A 16,928-nucleotide genomic window follows, 5' to 3' on the forward strand; every position below is an offset into this window, starting at 1 on the left:
TTAAGTCATTTGCTGGCTCTCCGGCACCTTCTCCTGGATCTCCTCATACTTGGGCGGAGGGGTCAGCGGCTCTATTGTGATAGGGGCGGTGCTGTTCCCCTGCGTGAGGTTCAGCCTGATGTCCTTCAGGTGCAGCTTCTCCGACTTGATCCTCCGCACCTTCAGTGGCTTCAGGCGCTTGCTCAGGCGCGAGCTGTGCCGGCTGGGTGGCCGCTCCGGGCCGGACTCCGCACCAGTGGCTCCCGGGGGCTGGGGGCTTTCGTCGAGCCCCGTCAGCGACTCATACGAGGGCAAGGAGACGCTGATCCTGTTGTTCCTGTCCGAGTCTCTGGGCTCAGAGTAGCCTGTGTTCATCACCTCCTCGTAGCTGGGGACGTAGTACTGGGAAGACACGTCTTCGTCCTCTTCTTGACTGGAGGGGAAAAAATTAAGGCTATCAGCAACACATCATTGCAGCTGCACAGGGGGCAGGGGGCAGGGAGGAGAGATTGGAGAGATGGGACTGTGCCGATTCCCCGCGCCACCGAGACGGCCGGGATGTCTCCTGCACCCGGTGTTTATTCAGACCGCGCCTGCAGCCTTTGCTCTGCGCGCTGGAGTTCCCCGAGCGAACGCGAGAGCCCTGCAGACTTTCACCGGGTCTAATCGCCGTTTCCAGCCGCTGCTTGCGCTGCTGCAGGACAATGGCTGCTTGGCACCTCCGGCCGCACCCAGCAAGACAGCACATCCTACATCTCCTGCTCCTCTCCCTCCGTAGCCCCTTGCCCAGCTTGCCTGGCTTGCGGCAGCGGTCCCACTCTTCTGCGTTAACCATTAACCACCGCTGCCAGTGGTACCTCTCAGCCTGCGCTGCTTGCGGCCTGACAAAGCCAGGCCCGTCTTGGCAGCGCTGGCTTGGCCACGGCTCCATCTAGACCCTACCTTACACACAGACGTCGCCTTTCACCCGCAGTGCCACCAATACAGCTGGAGCCGCTCCTTCCTGATCTCCCTAACATATCCGAACCCTAAACTGAGAGACGTGCTGGCCTCCACTTCAGCACACGCTGCCTTACCCTCCTTGTGGAAGATTAAAAGCTCCGCATTTCATTCCTATGCTTGACCCCGCGCCTTTCTCCCCAAAAAGGCTCACCTGTCCTCCTGGTGCGAGGGTTCGGCAGATACCTGGTGCTGCACGCCAGTGATATCCTCGCTTTGCCTCTTCTTCTCACGGATATTCAAGCAGATGGAGAGCAGCAGCAGCAGCACGCCCGCCCCCACCAACACGTAGGCCACCGAGAAGGTCTTGCTCTTCAAAATGCCTCCGGTGCCGCGGTCGGGCTTGCTGCTGTTCCCGGCATGGGCGGTGGGTTTGTCGGCGGGGCCGAAGCCGGGGACGAGGTTCCAGACGGCCATGATGATGCCGAGGACGAGCATCCCCAGCCCAATCGCCGTCAGGGCGTAGTGCGAGCCATTGGCCCGAGACTGGGCCATCGCTCCTGCTGCTGGCTGGCCGGCCGGGCCACCCCCACCTTACAGCACGGCTCGGATCGGCGGGGGTGCAGGCCTCCTTGCATGCGTGCGGTCCCCTCCCACGGCAGGCGGCGAGCTCTGGGGAAGAGACGGAAAGCGATGGTTAGCGCACGGCAGGATGCAAAGGCTACGCAGCTGCCATCTTGGTGGCCACGATAACATCCTTTTGTTCCGCTACCGCTGGCAATCTCGTTTCGCCGTGCCTGCGGACAGCGTGCCAGGACGTCACACGGCGGTCGGCAGCAGGATCCTCGCATCGCGACCCTTTGCGGCTTTCTCGGCTCCGTTATCCACCAGCCTTTGAAGAGAAGCACATTACTAACACCTGCTAAGGACTTAGACTGAGCATCCTTAGGAGCGCTATCACGGTCTCTTCACAGCACCAAGAAAAAGATCGCTGCTTCGGGAAACACTCCGCACTTTATGGAGCAGCGCTGCTGGAGACAAACAGCCCTTGTCAATGCAAACGAGCCCAAAACCGCTCGGAAACAAATCTCCAGCGGCGCAACTTCCCGTTCGCCCCCGTTCGAGATGGAGCAGGGCAGCTTGCAGCGCTGGCTGCCTGCCCCGCAACGCCTCCCTGCCCAGAGAAGAGAAAGCAAAACCGTCGCTCTCCCAGCCAGGCCGACCCTGCGGCTTCCCCCGACTGCTGCCTGCAAGGGGCTGCTCCAAAATCAAGCCCTCGGCACAGCCCCGGCCTCGCTTCTGGCCAGCGCGCGCCCACCCCCGAGTAACACACGCTGGCGGCGAGTCCCCTCGCTGTGTCCCGCTCGGGGCCGTCCGAGCGCTGCCCGTCCCGACCAGCCGGGCCACGGGGGGGAACTCCTCCGCCGCCGCAGCCCCGACCGAACGTCTGCATTCTTTGAGTCACCCGGACCAGATACGCTCGCTTTCCAAAAATAAACATGTGGAACCACATCTCCTGGCCACTCGCCTGCCCGACCTCAGCTCGCCAAGGCGAAGCTGCGAGTGCAACCCCCTCCTGCAAACCACGGGCAAGTAACTCAGGTGCCTGCAGCAAAGCTCCCCCGTTTCCACCCCAGCGAGCCTCGCAGCCGCCCCCCAGTTTCATGCGTGTGCCAAAACCCACACGCAGCTACGCGAACGTGCCAGGGTATTGCCCTTTCCACCCCAGCCCCGGCTTCTCCATGCTTGTTTGTGCTACAAGTCGCCCTTGGACGCGCTGCGGCCGCGTCCTGTCTCCGTTTATGCCCTCACGCTTCAGCACGGCCCTCCAGGTCGATGGCCCCAAGCTTCGCGTTTCCTTGTTTAGCGCAAGCCTCGTTCGCGGGGTCAAGGGCCAGAATAAACCAGCATTCCCAGAAAACACACCAGCCCCAGCTGCTTGCAGAGAAAGACACGCACGCAAGCCTGGGGAGGAGAAAGCTGCAGAGCAAACTTCCCCATCACAGCCCACTCGCTGCCTGTGCCGCGGCACCGCTCCGGAGGCCCACCGAGGGACATCCCAGACCCATCAGGTGCAGCCCTGGCCCCGTGTCGGGGTTGTCGGCGTTCGTGTGGATCCGGACGAGGCAAAGTCTTCGCTCCCGCTGTCTGTCCGGGGTTATTGGGGGAACGCGAGCTGCTGAGCCCTGCCTGACGGGAGCCGCTGGCAGGCAGGCAGGGGCAAGTCTGCCGTTCCCCGCAGCACGGCTCAGCGCCATGCCCAGCCCCGCTGCCAGAGCTGGTGCCACGCTGCTGCTGTGCAGCGCCGTCCGCCCCTTGGGGAAGGCATTCCTGCCCCCCTAACCTGCCCCCGGCTTCAATTCGGTCCTAGCAGGCAGCTGCTGAGGACAGAGCACGTGCTACATCCAAAAGGTCCTCACCAACGTCCTCGAGAGCAACCGCAGCTCCACAGTGGCCCGTCTTACCCCAGCGCTTCTGAACCTGTGCGCACCAGTCCCAGGAGCGGCTTCTGCCCTCCTACACAAGGTCTTTGCTCTCTGCTTGCCTGCCCGCACCTTGCCTGTCCTGCCTTGCCCCTGCCAGCGGGGGAGCGACCGCCTCCGTCCCACGCTTCCTGAACGGGCCCCTCTGCTCCAGAGAGCAAATGCAAACCCACCGCACTGCTCATAAAATCGTGCACGAGGCCAGTTGCATCACACGTCCTCTTCCCTCGTCCACCCTCTGCCACACCAAGGCCTGCTCCCGGCCACGCCAGCAGATGCCCTGTGGCGAGGACCACCACGGCTCTGATTTATCAGCACCCCTGCTTCTGATTTCGGGTCTCCCAAACTTGGCCGTATGGGTGGCTGTTGGCTTTTCCCTTACTCGTTTCTCCAAAGGAGCGCCCATCCCCATGCTACTTGGCAAGGCGGTTCGCAAACGGCCAGCCGACGTCTCGCCTGCAAACTGCTGCGACGGGTTTGGGACAGGGAAATTGCGCGGCAGGCACGGAAAACACGCAGGGCCAGTAACATTTACTCGTGGTGGCTAACCCCTGTGCACATTCCCCGTGTCTCTGGCTTCCCTTGGGCACCTCATTCCTAGGAACGGGCGGGATTTAAGCTTCTACTACATCTCCGTGCCTGAAAATTTTACGCAGATCCCTCGCTGTGCTGCCCTGCAGCCCAGGCAAATCAGATTAAAGCAGGAGGCTTGACATACAACTCGGTCTCTCCATTGAATTATCTCTTCTTTCAGCTCTCCAGAGCGCACTGCTTTCGCTGCTTTCGCAGTAAGCCCGGTGCCCTGACGTCAGCAGCTGGGGAAGGGAGCTGCTGCTACCTGTCTCGGGTCCGGCATCCCTGGCACTGTCTGGAGCGTCCCTGCCAAGACAGACAGCAGCCAGCACGGTGACAGGGTGCTGCAACTGGAGGGTTCAGGGAAGCCCCAAACCAACCACCAAGTCATCCCAAAAATCTCGCTGCGGCCGGTACCTCCAAGGCGGCGTCTACCACGGCCGTCCCGAGCAGACCAGCCGGCGCACACACGTGTGGCGCCGTCCTGCCCGATCCGGCCGCGGAGAAATGCCCTGCTCTACACCGGTTTCGTCATCCTCGAGGGATTTTTCCTCCGTGATTTCCCCCGATTTGTTTACCGGAACGGCTCCAGAGCGCTCTCCTACTGTGCAAAGCCCCAAGCACCCCACCCTTACTCACCGTCCTTACACTGTCACACGAGCCCGCCCTCTTCTTGCCCCGCAGCTTGCTGGCACCATGGCTCCCGCTGGCAACCTCAACCCTCCGTCAGGCAGATGAGCGGTGGCCGAGCCCTCCAGCCCCTGCCTGCCCGCATCCTCTTCCCCCCACCCGCGGCATGGGGTCTTCCCTGCAGCCAGTCCTACCTTCGTCCCCATCCCACACACGCCTGCGGCCCTGCGCTGGCAATGATTTACGCCAGGATCTCCGAATCATTAAACTCCACCGGCGCAGCTGCAAAGCCGGGGGCACCCGCACCTCCGCTGTGCTCGGCTGGGCTTCCCGCACCCCTCACCAGCTCCCTGCAGGCTGCCAGCACCGTGGGACGCTTCGCGACTTCTCTTGGGTCTGTTAATTCGGCACCGGAGGGCTCAGGATAAGCCCCTTCTCGAGCGCCGCGCACCAGCGCACCTGGATGCGCCCCAAAGGCTTTTGGCAGGGGCACGCGGGCAGGGCAGCGGCAGATAGCATCTGCCCCGCTGCGGGAGACACCAGCCCACCGCAGCACCCGTGCCACGGCGGGGACGCAGACTCCCCGCTGATGGCGTCAGCCCCGGATTGTGCTCTGCATCGCCATGCTCCCGGTGGAACGCCAGCCCCGTCAGGGTGACTCACGAGGAAGCACGACACCCATGGTTGCCCACAGCGGCACCCATGCTCCTCTGCCCTCCGCAACCTTTGGATTTTTCCCCTCCCACGGCATCACCTTCCCGCTCACGCTCCAGCAACAACACCTTTGTCATGGGATCATGAGAAACAAGTCTGCAGCTCGAGGAACGGGTCAAGCCCCAATGCAGTCACAGGGCATGGGATGAGCTCACTCGCACCGAGCTCCAGGGCTTTCTTGCTCCTGAGGAGTCGGAGCACAACACCTGGCTCGCGGCATGCCGTTGCGGAGCAAAACATCCCCTTGGAGCCTGCCTCCAAAAGCTGACATGCAACTCCAGTTGTAAAACATGAGACTAATTTTCTGCAAATTTTTTTTTTTGGGGGGGGAAAAACCCCACATTAATTGTATTCTCCAAACATCCAAAGAGCCTAGAGCCCGCCGCGAGTTAGCTGAAATCAGATTACCGGAGCCACAGCTCTCCCTCTTCCCAAGCTGCTGCCAGGGCTGGCGGCAGTTCAGCACCTACCCCTTCCAGCTCTCTTCCCAAGTTACAGCCACAACATCCTCCAGCTCCTTTCAACAGCAGTCCTCTACACCGGAGATCGGTCGCTCGTGCGCGGGCACGTCCACACAGCTTTACGCCCTTCAGGAGGTGGAGCTGGAAGTCCCCGGGGGTTTGGTCCCAGCCCTGGGTCGGGTGAGCCCCAAGACGATCAGAGACGGGGGTAAAGCTGCACCGGGCTGGGATTCACTCCTCCGCCCGGCCCCAGCTCCAGGGGACGGCCAGCCCCACATTAGCCGGCACGCAAGGCGCCGCCTTCATCTTCCCGCTTACGCCCAGACGACCTTCTCATTAATCATCTTCCCTGCTAATGGGTGACCGCAGCACATCCTCCTGAGCTCATTCCTGCAGTGGCAGGAACCTTGCGCGGAGCCCTCCTTGCACAACAACTCAACCCAGCAGCAACACAAAACTCCACGTGGAGTCAGAACACCGGCAGGGCAAGACTCGGGCAGTATTTCCTTCTCTTTTTTGCGGCCCTTCACGCTGCTCACACCTGCCCCAGCAGCAGGGACATTTCTGGCCAGATGCAGCTCAGGGGATGCGTGGAACTCGTCGGGGAAACACCCAGAGATATCCAGCCAGGCTGGGAAAATCCGCATTGCTGCCCATTTGGCCCATTCCCATGCGCTTGGACAAACACCAAGCCCACTTTAGAGCATCTCACCAGGGAACACCAAGAGCCGGAGGGACAGCCCCATGCAGACCATCGGGGCTTTTCCACTTCTTGCCGCTTATGCTTCCTGCCCAGAGCACGTGGGAACGCACCCACGTTCATCGCTCTTTGCGTTCCCTGCGTGGTGCAATTTCGCCACTTTTTTTTATTGTATTTGTATTTTTAACAATTCCTCCTCAAGCGCGCTCATGCAGACAGCATCGGGCGAGCAGCAAGGGTTTTCTTAAAAGAAAAAAAAAAAAAAGCAGCGCCACAGCTTCCTGCAAAACAAGGGCGTCATGGGAAAGCAAAGGCTGCCTGCCCCGCTCCTGGGCTCAGGATGCCGCAATCCGCCCGGCCGGCCACCGCGGCCACCGCAGCCACGCTGACGGCTGCAGAATAGCAGCGATGGGGCTGGCAAAACACCTCATTTGCACAACACTGCACCCAGCTCTTCCACGGCTGAAGGCAGCTGCCACCACCACTGAATCGTTCGTAACTCCGGACACAGGCGGGCGATCAAGTCGCCACCAGCTTCGGAACTGGCGCAGACAACGCAAGCCGCATTAACCGTGTCCCCTGAGCCTTCATTGTCACTACGCGGCAGCCGCTAGAGCTTGACCTTTGCCGTCGAGGTATGGGATACTGCCCTCCAGACTCTTAACTTCGTTACGGCCAGCAGAGCAGTGCTTGCTGCAAACCAGTAACCGACTGGGACCAAGAGCGTGTTTGATTTTTTTATAAAAGGACATTGCCACTTATTCCAGGGAATAATGCTGCTGCAGCCACTGAGACGGCGCCGGCACAAACTCGCAGCAGTGCCAGAGGTCGGCGAGCCCTCGCCATGTCCCTGCGCGCCTGGGCCTGGGAAAATCCCAGCACTCTGTCTCCTTCCTGCTTTCCTTTTGACTCCGCTTTGCACCGTTGTGCTTGTTTTTTTCGGTTTTTATTATTTTCCTAATCTGCTGTTTCCTACCGGACATAAAGCCATTCCTCCTAGCAGCCTTCCCACGGCTTCTGGTCTGTGACCCCATCTCTGTGCCAGGTAACACAGGCTCCTTGGGAGCCTTTCAGCGCTGGTAGACATTATCCGTCCGCCCTTCTGATGTCTTCCAAAGCCGAATCTGCATTCCCGCTGCCTCGGAGTGCTTCCCAGCCCTCCTGAAGCGCTTTAAGCAACTCCTGTCACACCACGGGAGCCTCCGGAGCCTTATGTCCCCTCGCTGCAAGCCACTAACCCGAGATGCCACGCTGCCATCGGCCTCGCCAATGCCGCCTTCCTCATCCTCGTCCTGGATTTCCAGCGACCTCCTTCATCTCGCTGCGCCCCAACACAGCCTTGCCTCTCCCCATGCTTTCCAAACGGCCTTCTCCGACGAGCAAGACAGACAAAAGCTGCTGCGGGCAGCAGCGAGGAGCCAACGGGGCACAAAGGGAGAGACGGGCGATGCAGGGGGAGGGACGGAGCCGGCCGGGCAGCCAAGCGACGCAGCCAGGCACAAAGCACCAGTGTTTAGCCGCTCGGGTGCAGGTATTTTGATAGGGAGGGAGGCTGGCTGGGGGATTACGCCGCTGCACGCTACCTGCACCGCTCACACAGGATATTCAGCTGCTTCGGCAGAGCCTCGACAGCAACTTCTACCTAAGAAATACACCAGGAATGAGAAACGCATTGGACGGCGTTCAGGAGACAGACACGTACCTGGGCGGCCGGAGGGATCCGGCCGGGCGCACCAGCAGACAGCCCTGCCTGGCCCCGGCCTCCCGGGATCTCCATGGGAGCGTGGCTGCGGGCAGCGCCTTACAGCACCGCTGCGGCGCCGAGCTATGCTGAGCGTCACCGATGCTCAGCTATCTTCGGGGCACCGACAGCCAAACATTCTTCCTTCCCCAGGCACTTCCCTTCCTAAGGATTTTTCCCACCCGTGTAATTACCCACTGATAAAATCAAAGGCATCTCACATACTTCCAAGTCATTTCGGTTGAGGGTTGGGTTCACCATCCCCACACCCACGTCTTCCTCGCTGCCACCTGGGAGGTTTCCCTTTCTGGCCATCACGCCGAGTCCTCCAGGGCCCTGGATGGCTGCAGGATGCCCGGCTACATCGTAGAGGGATGCAACGCTGCTGTGTCCCACTGAGCCGCGGCTGAGGTCCGCACCGGAGAAGCTTTACGAAGCCTGAAAGCCCACCGGCAGCCGCAGCGCGTTCGTTGAAAGCCGGGACCGCACTTCCTGGTGCGGCTTCATCTCACCCAGGCTCCAGCATGCAAAGGCGAAGGCAGCCCGGCTCCTCACACGGGACGTGCTCACAGAACTGCCCATTTCTGCTCGCACGGCCACGCTCGCCCACAGACCCTGCTATGCTGGGCGCAGAGACGCTCGCCCCCATCACGTCATCTGGCAGAAAGCAAATATCTTTGCCAACAACTGGGTTTGGGGGCGGCTCCCCCAGACCCGGGGGGCTTCGGCAGCGGTTTCCCTCATGTGCAACCTCCGCAGCCGCAAGGCACCTCAACCTCCTGCTATCGCACCAGCGCTGGGTGTGCCGCGATGCCTGAGACAGCCCGTTTTCAGGCCAATACGGGCAAGGCGCGCTGGGATCACACCCGACGCACACAAACGCGCGAAGCTGGCTTGTAACGAAAAAACAGCCAGGCAAAGCTGTCAGCAGAAGTCGGTAACTGCCCCCCCCCCCCCCAGCAGTTAGGCATCCCCGCGCTCAAGGCCTGGCGAGGTGCTGTGACTGAGGCCGCGCTTAGTGCGGGCTTCTCTCCCCTCCCGGCTGCTGGCACTGGGCTACCGAACTCATAGTCCCAAGAAACACCCACCGGACGGGGTTTCCTACCCGACCTTGCCTGCCAAACCCAAGGATAGGGTGGCTCTTCCCAAGCCTATCGAGACAATGCAGGAATTAATCATTGCAGCTAGCAGAGATAGGAGCTTCCTAAAGCAATCGTGAGCATCACAGCCCACGTTCCAAAACCCCGGCGCAGGAGGCTGCGCACACCTCGGGCGACAAACCACGCACGCTGGCTTCAGCAGCTGCAAAACACCCGCTGCAGCGGCCGACTCGCGTTCACAGTGGGATTTCTCTCTAAAGCAATGCTTGGGCGATGTTCGCTGATTTGCCGGAGCCCTTTTAAGCTCCGAGCTGCTCTTTCCTCTGCAGTAACGACACCAAAAGCCCATGGAGCGGCGTTCAGCTCATACGCCGCCCGGCACGGACCTGCCCTGCACCGGTTTCCTTCGCTTTGTGTTTGCTTTCCAAACACAGGCACACACACACCGTACCTTGCACCATCGCGGGGCCTGACGTTGTTGAGCTGTGGGCTTGCCACACGTGACTGCTCTGCCTCGCTGCTGCCCGTGGCCGCAGAGACGCCGGTGGGTTCGGCATGGGGCTCGCCTCGCGCCCTCCGCTTCGCTTGACAGCGAGCTGATCCTCCCCAAAAGGACAGCTGCTCCTTCCCTCACGCTTGGGAAGGCTGCCCTGAGACCCGCGGGGGCTGATGAGGTGCCCCAAGCCCTGGCATCACCCACGGGTGACAGTAGGGACAGGCCCCCTGCCACCGCCGCTCCCCAAACCCCGACACCCCGGCCCTCTCGCGCCTGCTCGCCCGCACCTCGGCGCGGGGAGGTTTCCCCCGCAGCCTCCCCGCCTTCAAGCCCCATCCGAGCTGGGGCCGAGCTCCGGCCGGGGGCCCCGAGCTCCCCTCAGAGACCCCACGGCCCCCCACGCCAGCAGGGTCCCAGCCCCGGCAGCGCTGTCCCGGCGCTGGGGGCCCAGGGCTTAGCGCGGAGGGGGCCCGAGTCCAGCCCGGCCCTGGGCCCGGGCCTTGCCCTGGCTCCGGGCACGGCGGCACCGAGCCCGGCCCGCCCCGGGGGTCCCGCCGCCCCCGGCCCGGCCCCACGTACCTCCCGGCGGCGGCGGGTTCCTCCCGGGCCGCCCGGCCCTGCCCTCCCCTCCCGGGGCGGTGCTTGCAGGGCCCGGCCCCGGGGCGGCCCGGGGCAGCGCTCGCCGGCGCTGGAAACCGGCAGTATGGGGAGGGCCGGGAGCGGGGGGAGAGACCCCTCAGCGCGGGGAGAGACCCCTCAAAACCCGGCGAGACCCCCGGGCCGGGCGGGGACGGGCAGCAACGACGAGCTTCAGTCAGGAAAGGGACGTTGCTACGGGGTCACCCGGGCAAACCGCGTCCCTTGTGCGCCCGGGCGTGAGGGGGCCCACGGGCGGCTCCCGCAGCACCTACTTGCACCACGCGATATATAAAAGTTGTGTTTTCCCCCCGCCCGGCACCAGGCGTGGGCCACGGCCGGGGCTGCGGGTCGTGTCGCCCGCTCCGAGCCGGGTCTGTGAGGCACTCCCGCCGGCGTCGCCCTCATTTTGAGTTGAGAAACCAGCTTGCGAGGGATCCGCGCTACGAAACCGGCTCGCACGGGCGAGCAAAGCCTTCCCCCGACCCGGCAGTTCCCAGCACGGTTTGCAGAAGTCCCGTTTGGAGGGACCACAACTGCTCAGCCTTGTCGCTCCCTTCCACGGGGCAAAGCCAACGTCCCCACAAAGCCAGGCTCGCGCTTTTATCGGGTTGCCGCCCTCCCTACACGCTCCCAGCTAGCCACCCGCTTGCCGGGAAGAGCTGTGCCGGGTACGGCCCTCACCCGGGCTACCGGCCGCGTGCCTTGGCCTCGTAGCCAGAGTCCCGTGGTTTTCAGGCCGAGCCACAGGGACCTCCCGCCCCCTCTTTGGTAAGACGTTACTAACGAGCAATTAACAGCCGCAGGACCTCTGTGTGTTTCCGTGCGCACCTCTGGCACGACTAAACCATGTGTCCATGCAGCGTACGTATGACAATTACCAAACCGGGAGCACTAAGCAGCGGTTTCGGCAAACCCTTCTGCAACTAATGCCGCATCCGGCGTCACCTCTCCCCAGCTGCCATCCCAGCAGTGCTCAGGGACTTGGGTTTTTGCAGGCCCTTCTCACACCGAGCCTTAATACGGACCATCACCACGGACTCAAATTCTGTTGGGGATGACACCCAGCGTGGGTTTCTCCTGACCACGAGTAAAAAAGCAGCATCGCTACACTTGCTGGACCAGCTGCTGCAGTTTTTCCTGTCCCTTCAGCCCTGCGAGTCCACGCAAAGGCAAAAGCCATCATGAACCCAACGCGACTTCTCAGGTCCCCTCGCGTGAGTCAGCGCGCCGCAGCCCTGCCTCGGGGGCACCGGTGCTCGGGATGCCGGGTGGAAACCCTGTTTCCCGCGTCGCTCCCTACCAGCACAATCCCGCTCGGAGCCGCTGGTATTTTCCACTGACTCACCTGCCCTGGCTCCTCCTCCCTGTGCACACCAGCACTGCCCTTCCCTCTCACGAGACCTCCCTTCTCTAATCAAAGGCCAAATTTGAGAGCCGTGCTTATAAAAATAAAAAAACCACATATTAAATAGATCTGCATATAGGGTTTTTTTCCCCTCCTTGCATGGATTGTTTTGCGTTTTCAGGCTCAGCCACCCGCTCAGCCAAATTCCTCCCGCTCCTTCCCCTCCCCACAGCACCTTTCAAACACGAACCTGCCGTCTCCAGCAGCTCCAGCAGCCGGTAGCCGTAGCGGGGAATTGTTTTCTCTGCAGGTTAGCTGCGGGAAAGCGAGGGGGCAAAAACGCACTTCACACGGTGACTGTCGCCGATCCTGCGCGGGCAGAGCCCAGCCGGAGCAAGGTCCCCGTCCTGCAGAGGGGCCCTGGAGGCGGCGAGCACAGAGGGGACATTCATAGAGCAGCTCCTCGCGTTCCAGCTCTCCCAAGCAGAATATCAGCCAGAAACGGCCCCTTCCGCAGCGGCACGTTTCCGCGTGGGCCCGCTTGAGCCATTTAAGCCCTCCCTTCCCTCAGCTGTTCCCTTCGGAGCTGATTTCTTTCTCCTCTCCCCTCGTGATGCTGACTCAGACTGGCTCGCCCAGCCTAAAATTAAGGGGGCTCTCTTGCACCCCTCGAAGGGCGGCGCCGGGACGGCTGCTAATTGCCCCTGCCTTCTCTGCCTGGCGCTTCGCTGCGGGCTAATGCATTTACATGCGTTTTTTAGGCTCATTTGCCTTTCTAGCTATTAGCAGCCACCCTGGCGTGGGTATTTATCTACGAGCAGCTCACATCCTCCCCTTGCAAATACTCGCCGCCCGGTCCGAGGAGGTCTGGTACCTCTCCGAGGTGTTTATCCAGCCAAGTATGTGGGATAAAGACTTTGCTTGCACAGGGAGACCAAGGAGGAAATAGGAGCCCCACCAGGAGCCATCAGCAGGCAACAGAAGGGCCTTTCAACAGGGGATTTCATGCCCTGGTGTTTGCAGAGATGCCAGGGACTCATGTTACCTTACTGGCAGAAATTGCTTCCCGGCAGTTTCCCCCTGCTTTCTCCTGCTCAAAGGAGGGTGCTCCAACACGTATGTGGAAATGGCTGCTCCAAAGCCCAGCCCAGCGCACAGCCACGTCCCGGGATTCCTCCCAACCTTTCCGACAGTGAGCCAAAACCGCTGACTCTGGGCGACACACCGCTCCCGGAGGGCTGCAGCCAGACAGCTTGTCCTGAAAGAGGAGCAGCCCATCCGTTTGAGTCCGGTCAGCAGAGCCACCCCATCGCATACCTGTGTTAATACAGAGAGTTATCATTTACAGTTAATTAGCACCAGAAGCGACATGCATCTGGGGCTGGGGAGGACGCATGGGTTTCTACTCGGTCTCCCCAGTCCCACACCCCTGAGCCACCCCCTCACTCCACAGCGCAGCCGTTTGGGATGGGGGAAGATTTGATTCGCCCTCCCCGGGCTGGGGGAGTCTTGTCCCGGGCACCGGCACCCCTCCGCGGGAGGCAGGTCGCCAGCGGCTGGCAGCGGGGAAGGTGAATTTGGGCACAAGGCCTGTGAAGCTGCACCAGCAACCAGCACAGCAGAACAAAACAGGGCATCCCGGGGCATCCTGAGCACCCGTTACATGATCCTGCTGTGGCTGCATTAATTAGGCATCAGTAATGCTCAACCAAAGCGCCCGGCTCCTCGCTTGCTGCGGCTGCCAATGCGTGGGTAAACACCAGCACAATATTTGCCAGGCGCACCATCTGCCTGGGGAGCAGCCACGCCGCAGCCATCTGCGCCGGCAAGCCGGCTTTGGCGGCCGTGCCGCAGGCGCTCACTCCCCGCCGGAGCCTGGCCCCGAATTCCTGGCCCCACGCTCCAGCCCAGGCTAACCTTCCCACAGGCACACAGAGCGCGGCAGAGCCCTGGCTTTGCCCCTGGGATGAGAGTCCACCCCGCCCGGCGCCGGGATGTGCTCCCTTGCCCAGCTGAGGGCTTCACCCTCAGATCCCAGTTCCCAGCCCACATGCACTGGTCTATACTGGTATCTTTTCTTCCCCAGGCCTTGCTACGTATAACCCGATTTGGAGAGCCCCTGCCGAGGCTGCGGGCTGGGAACCTGCCGTGCAAATGGAAAAAATGAGGAAAAGCAGCAGCCAGGGAGGCTTTTCGCACGTTCCTGCTTGGCACAATCCTGGGTGGAAGGATGCAACCTGCCGGCATCTCCCCGGCGAGGTGTTGGCTCTGCCCCTGCCCTGCCCTTCACGCCGGGACGGGGCTTCAGACGTGGTGCGGGCAGCAGGCATCCCTGGGGGCTGCCGGGACGTGGCGCAGAGGACGGCGGTTCCGGTACAACCAGTCTAACCGCCGCGCCAGGTCACCATCTGCCGTTTCAAGCACGTCCGCAACCTGGAAAACAGCACAAGTAAAGCTGCTGTATTAATAATAAGAATAATAAATAACCCGCTACTTCCTCCTAGTGCCAACCTGGAGGCTTCTGCATCTCACCCTGGCTTAGTCCTGCCTTGCCAAAGCGCAGCTTGGCTGGACGCAAGAAACTCACCCCTTTGCTGCCGATGCGATGCACAGGAGGGGGTCGAGGAACTTCTGCGTTTTCCTCGGGGCTTCTGTGTCCCAGATGGCACCCTCGGGAAGCGAGCAGCTTGATCCGGACACGAGAGGGCTTGGGAAAACGCGATCCAGGGCTTGCAGATAGCAGGGCTGGAAGAGCAGAGCTGCGGTGGCGTCGCGTGGCTGGATAGCGAGGAGAGCCCAGCAGAGGTTTCACGTAGTTTTGCAGAATTTGGAACAGACAGTGAGCAACGGCTTGCGCCTGAGAACGGGAAAAAGCTGGGAAATCACTCACCAGCCATGATAAAACTCCAAGGAAACCTTTTTACCTGGAGATGGGGCCTGATTGCCGCTCCAGCGTCCCGGTCGGATGGAGCTGAGCGACACAGTCTGCGCCGGTGCTTGTGGCTGCATCCGTGCGGGGCAGCGGGAAGCCGAGGAGTGGGGCTGAAGCCGAGGACAGTTGCAGCGACAACGCTCGCTCGGCGGAGCGGGACGTCCCAACGGGCACGTGGGATGCCCGCAGCGAGGGACGCTTTCAGGCACCGGCACATCCCCTGGGCTGCGCAGGCAAGGGCTCAACGGCATTTCCAGCATCGGCTCCGTACAGACACGGCAGCCAGTGCAGGAAACACCTTCAGGGAAAACACTGAAAATCGGTGAATAGAAGACGGGGACGTTTCCAAATTTTCAGTGATCCCAAGCAGCCTCGGTGGCGGCCCTCGACACCAGCGTTCGGGGAGACGGCCCCATCGCCCACGGTCTGTGACCCACCATGTCTCAAAAGCCACCCACCATCCTGGTGGCTGGCTCAGCAAGTCTATACAAGTTTAGCTCTTAATGCAAAAAAAAAAAAAGAAAACACAGCCCAGGGAGCTGAGATCAGCTGCCTAAAGCGATGGGGTGAGTCAGTGCCGGAGCAGGAAACCTCCTTGGGACCTGCCCCTGCTTCCCTGCTGCAACCTCTCGAACTGCTCCTGGTCGTCTACGGGTTATTAGCACGTGTCCGTGGCGCGATGGGTGAACGCGGCTTCGGCTGCAACGGCGCCAGGACCGGCGCTGCTGGCGTATGGGCCAGTAAAGGAGCACGGAGGGCACCGTGGCCGTCCCGGCGCAGCACCTCGTGCCCCAGCGCGCAGCGGACATAGGGTTATTTTCCACCCTCTGTCTAAAGTCCTCGCCAGGGAAACGCGCTTGTGACTCCGTCCGCGCAACGACGTTATCGGGGCAAAGTGCGCAAACACCGCGAGTCAGGCCAAAGTCAACACGTCCCGGGCCCGGCCTACAAGCGGCTCGGCCTACAGGCGGCCCGGCGTCGCGTTCCTCAGGCTGCTTTCTGCCTCTCTACGGCACGGGTGGCTCTTGTTTTCAGCCAGCAGCTCTGCAGGGAGGATTTGTTGACTTTGGCCATCAGAAGTCAGCCGGCCACGTGGCGGCGGGGATTCACGGTGGGCGCAAGGGTCACCGAGGTGGCCGCCGTGGCCCCTGTGTTTCCCCGGGCGGCTGCAACGCTCCCAGCCCCAGGCCCGGACGCGGCTCGGGGACCGCTCACACGATGGCAGCACCTCAGCACGCCGCGGCGAGGGCGACGCGCGAAGGGGATGTGGCAGCAGCAGCCATGCAGCAGCGACGCAGCGGGGACAGGCCCCGGCATGCCCGGCCTCCGCTGCCAGGGAAGCGCAGGCCGGGGCGGGGGGACGACAGAGCCACCGAAGAGACACCCCTCAGCCCAGGACGTCACTCGTGGACCGCAGGGAACGAGCCCCCTCTGCTCGCCCCCCGCTGCGACGGGCTCTGGTGCCGAAGCCGTCACGCGTTTCCCGCTCCCCAGGGTTGGGCGATGGCCCAGGACCCCTGGCGCGATCCCCACGGCACAGCCGCCTGCTCCGACCGGCGAGCGGCGGAAGCCGCGCCGGGACCGGCGTCGCACCCGCGGCTCTGCCACGCGCCCGGCTGCCGAAGGGCACCGGCGGCTTTTAACACCACGGCTGGAGCGGACAAGCCCCTGTGGCAGCCCTTACCTGCTCCGCGGCTGCTCACCCCCCCAGAGGGATGTTTCTGTTAAAAAAACACAGAGAAAGGGTACACCTCTTCATCTACGCCGTCGTCTCGAAAAACAGAAAATCATGGCAGGTCTTGCCCCAAACAGGCTTTTTTCACCCCGCCCCCCCGGACAACTGCAGCTCAAGTACCTCGAGGCGCTCCGGCCGCGGGAGCGGGTCTGGGGGACGCCGTCCCCGCAGGACCCCGTGGCCCCCCCCCCCCACGCCTCCGCCCCGCCGGAGGTGCCGGCACAACCCTACAAGCGACAAACGCTGACGAACAACTTTTCCACCCATAAACGATTATTAGTAACTTCTCCGCTAGTGAGCTTTAAAGCGCAGAAGCTTCTCGTTTCTCCGTCGCACCCGCTCTTCTCGGCCCTTAGTGTCACACCTCCTGGCTGTCCCCTGCCCTCCCACATTTTTACTTACCTTAAATCCCCCTTTTATATGGATGCACCGACGGTCCCGGCCGCCCGCCCGCAGCGCTG

The 16,928-nt window shown here is 62.1% G+C and overlaps 1 protein-coding gene across 1 annotated transcript; it reads right to left on the reverse strand.

Moving 5' to 3' along the window:
- TMEM51 (transmembrane protein 51) lies at positions 1 to 1,473 on the reverse strand (the record flags this gene model as incomplete). The annotated part of the gene is made up of 2 exons (XM_082009271.1): positions 1 to 412; positions 1,133 to 1,473. 2 exons carry the CDS (start codon positions 1,471 to 1,473, stop codon positions 1 to 3), a joined length of 753 nt encoding a protein of 250 aa, XP_081865397.1.
- Positions 1,474 to 16,928: the final 15,455 nt, after the last annotated feature.

This window comes from Phaethon aethereus, assembly GCF_964289735.1.
Source record: "Phaethon aethereus genome assembly, chromosome: 21".
Classification (NCBI taxonomy): Eukaryota; Metazoa; Chordata; class Aves; order Phaethontiformes; family Phaethontidae; genus Phaethon; species Phaethon aethereus.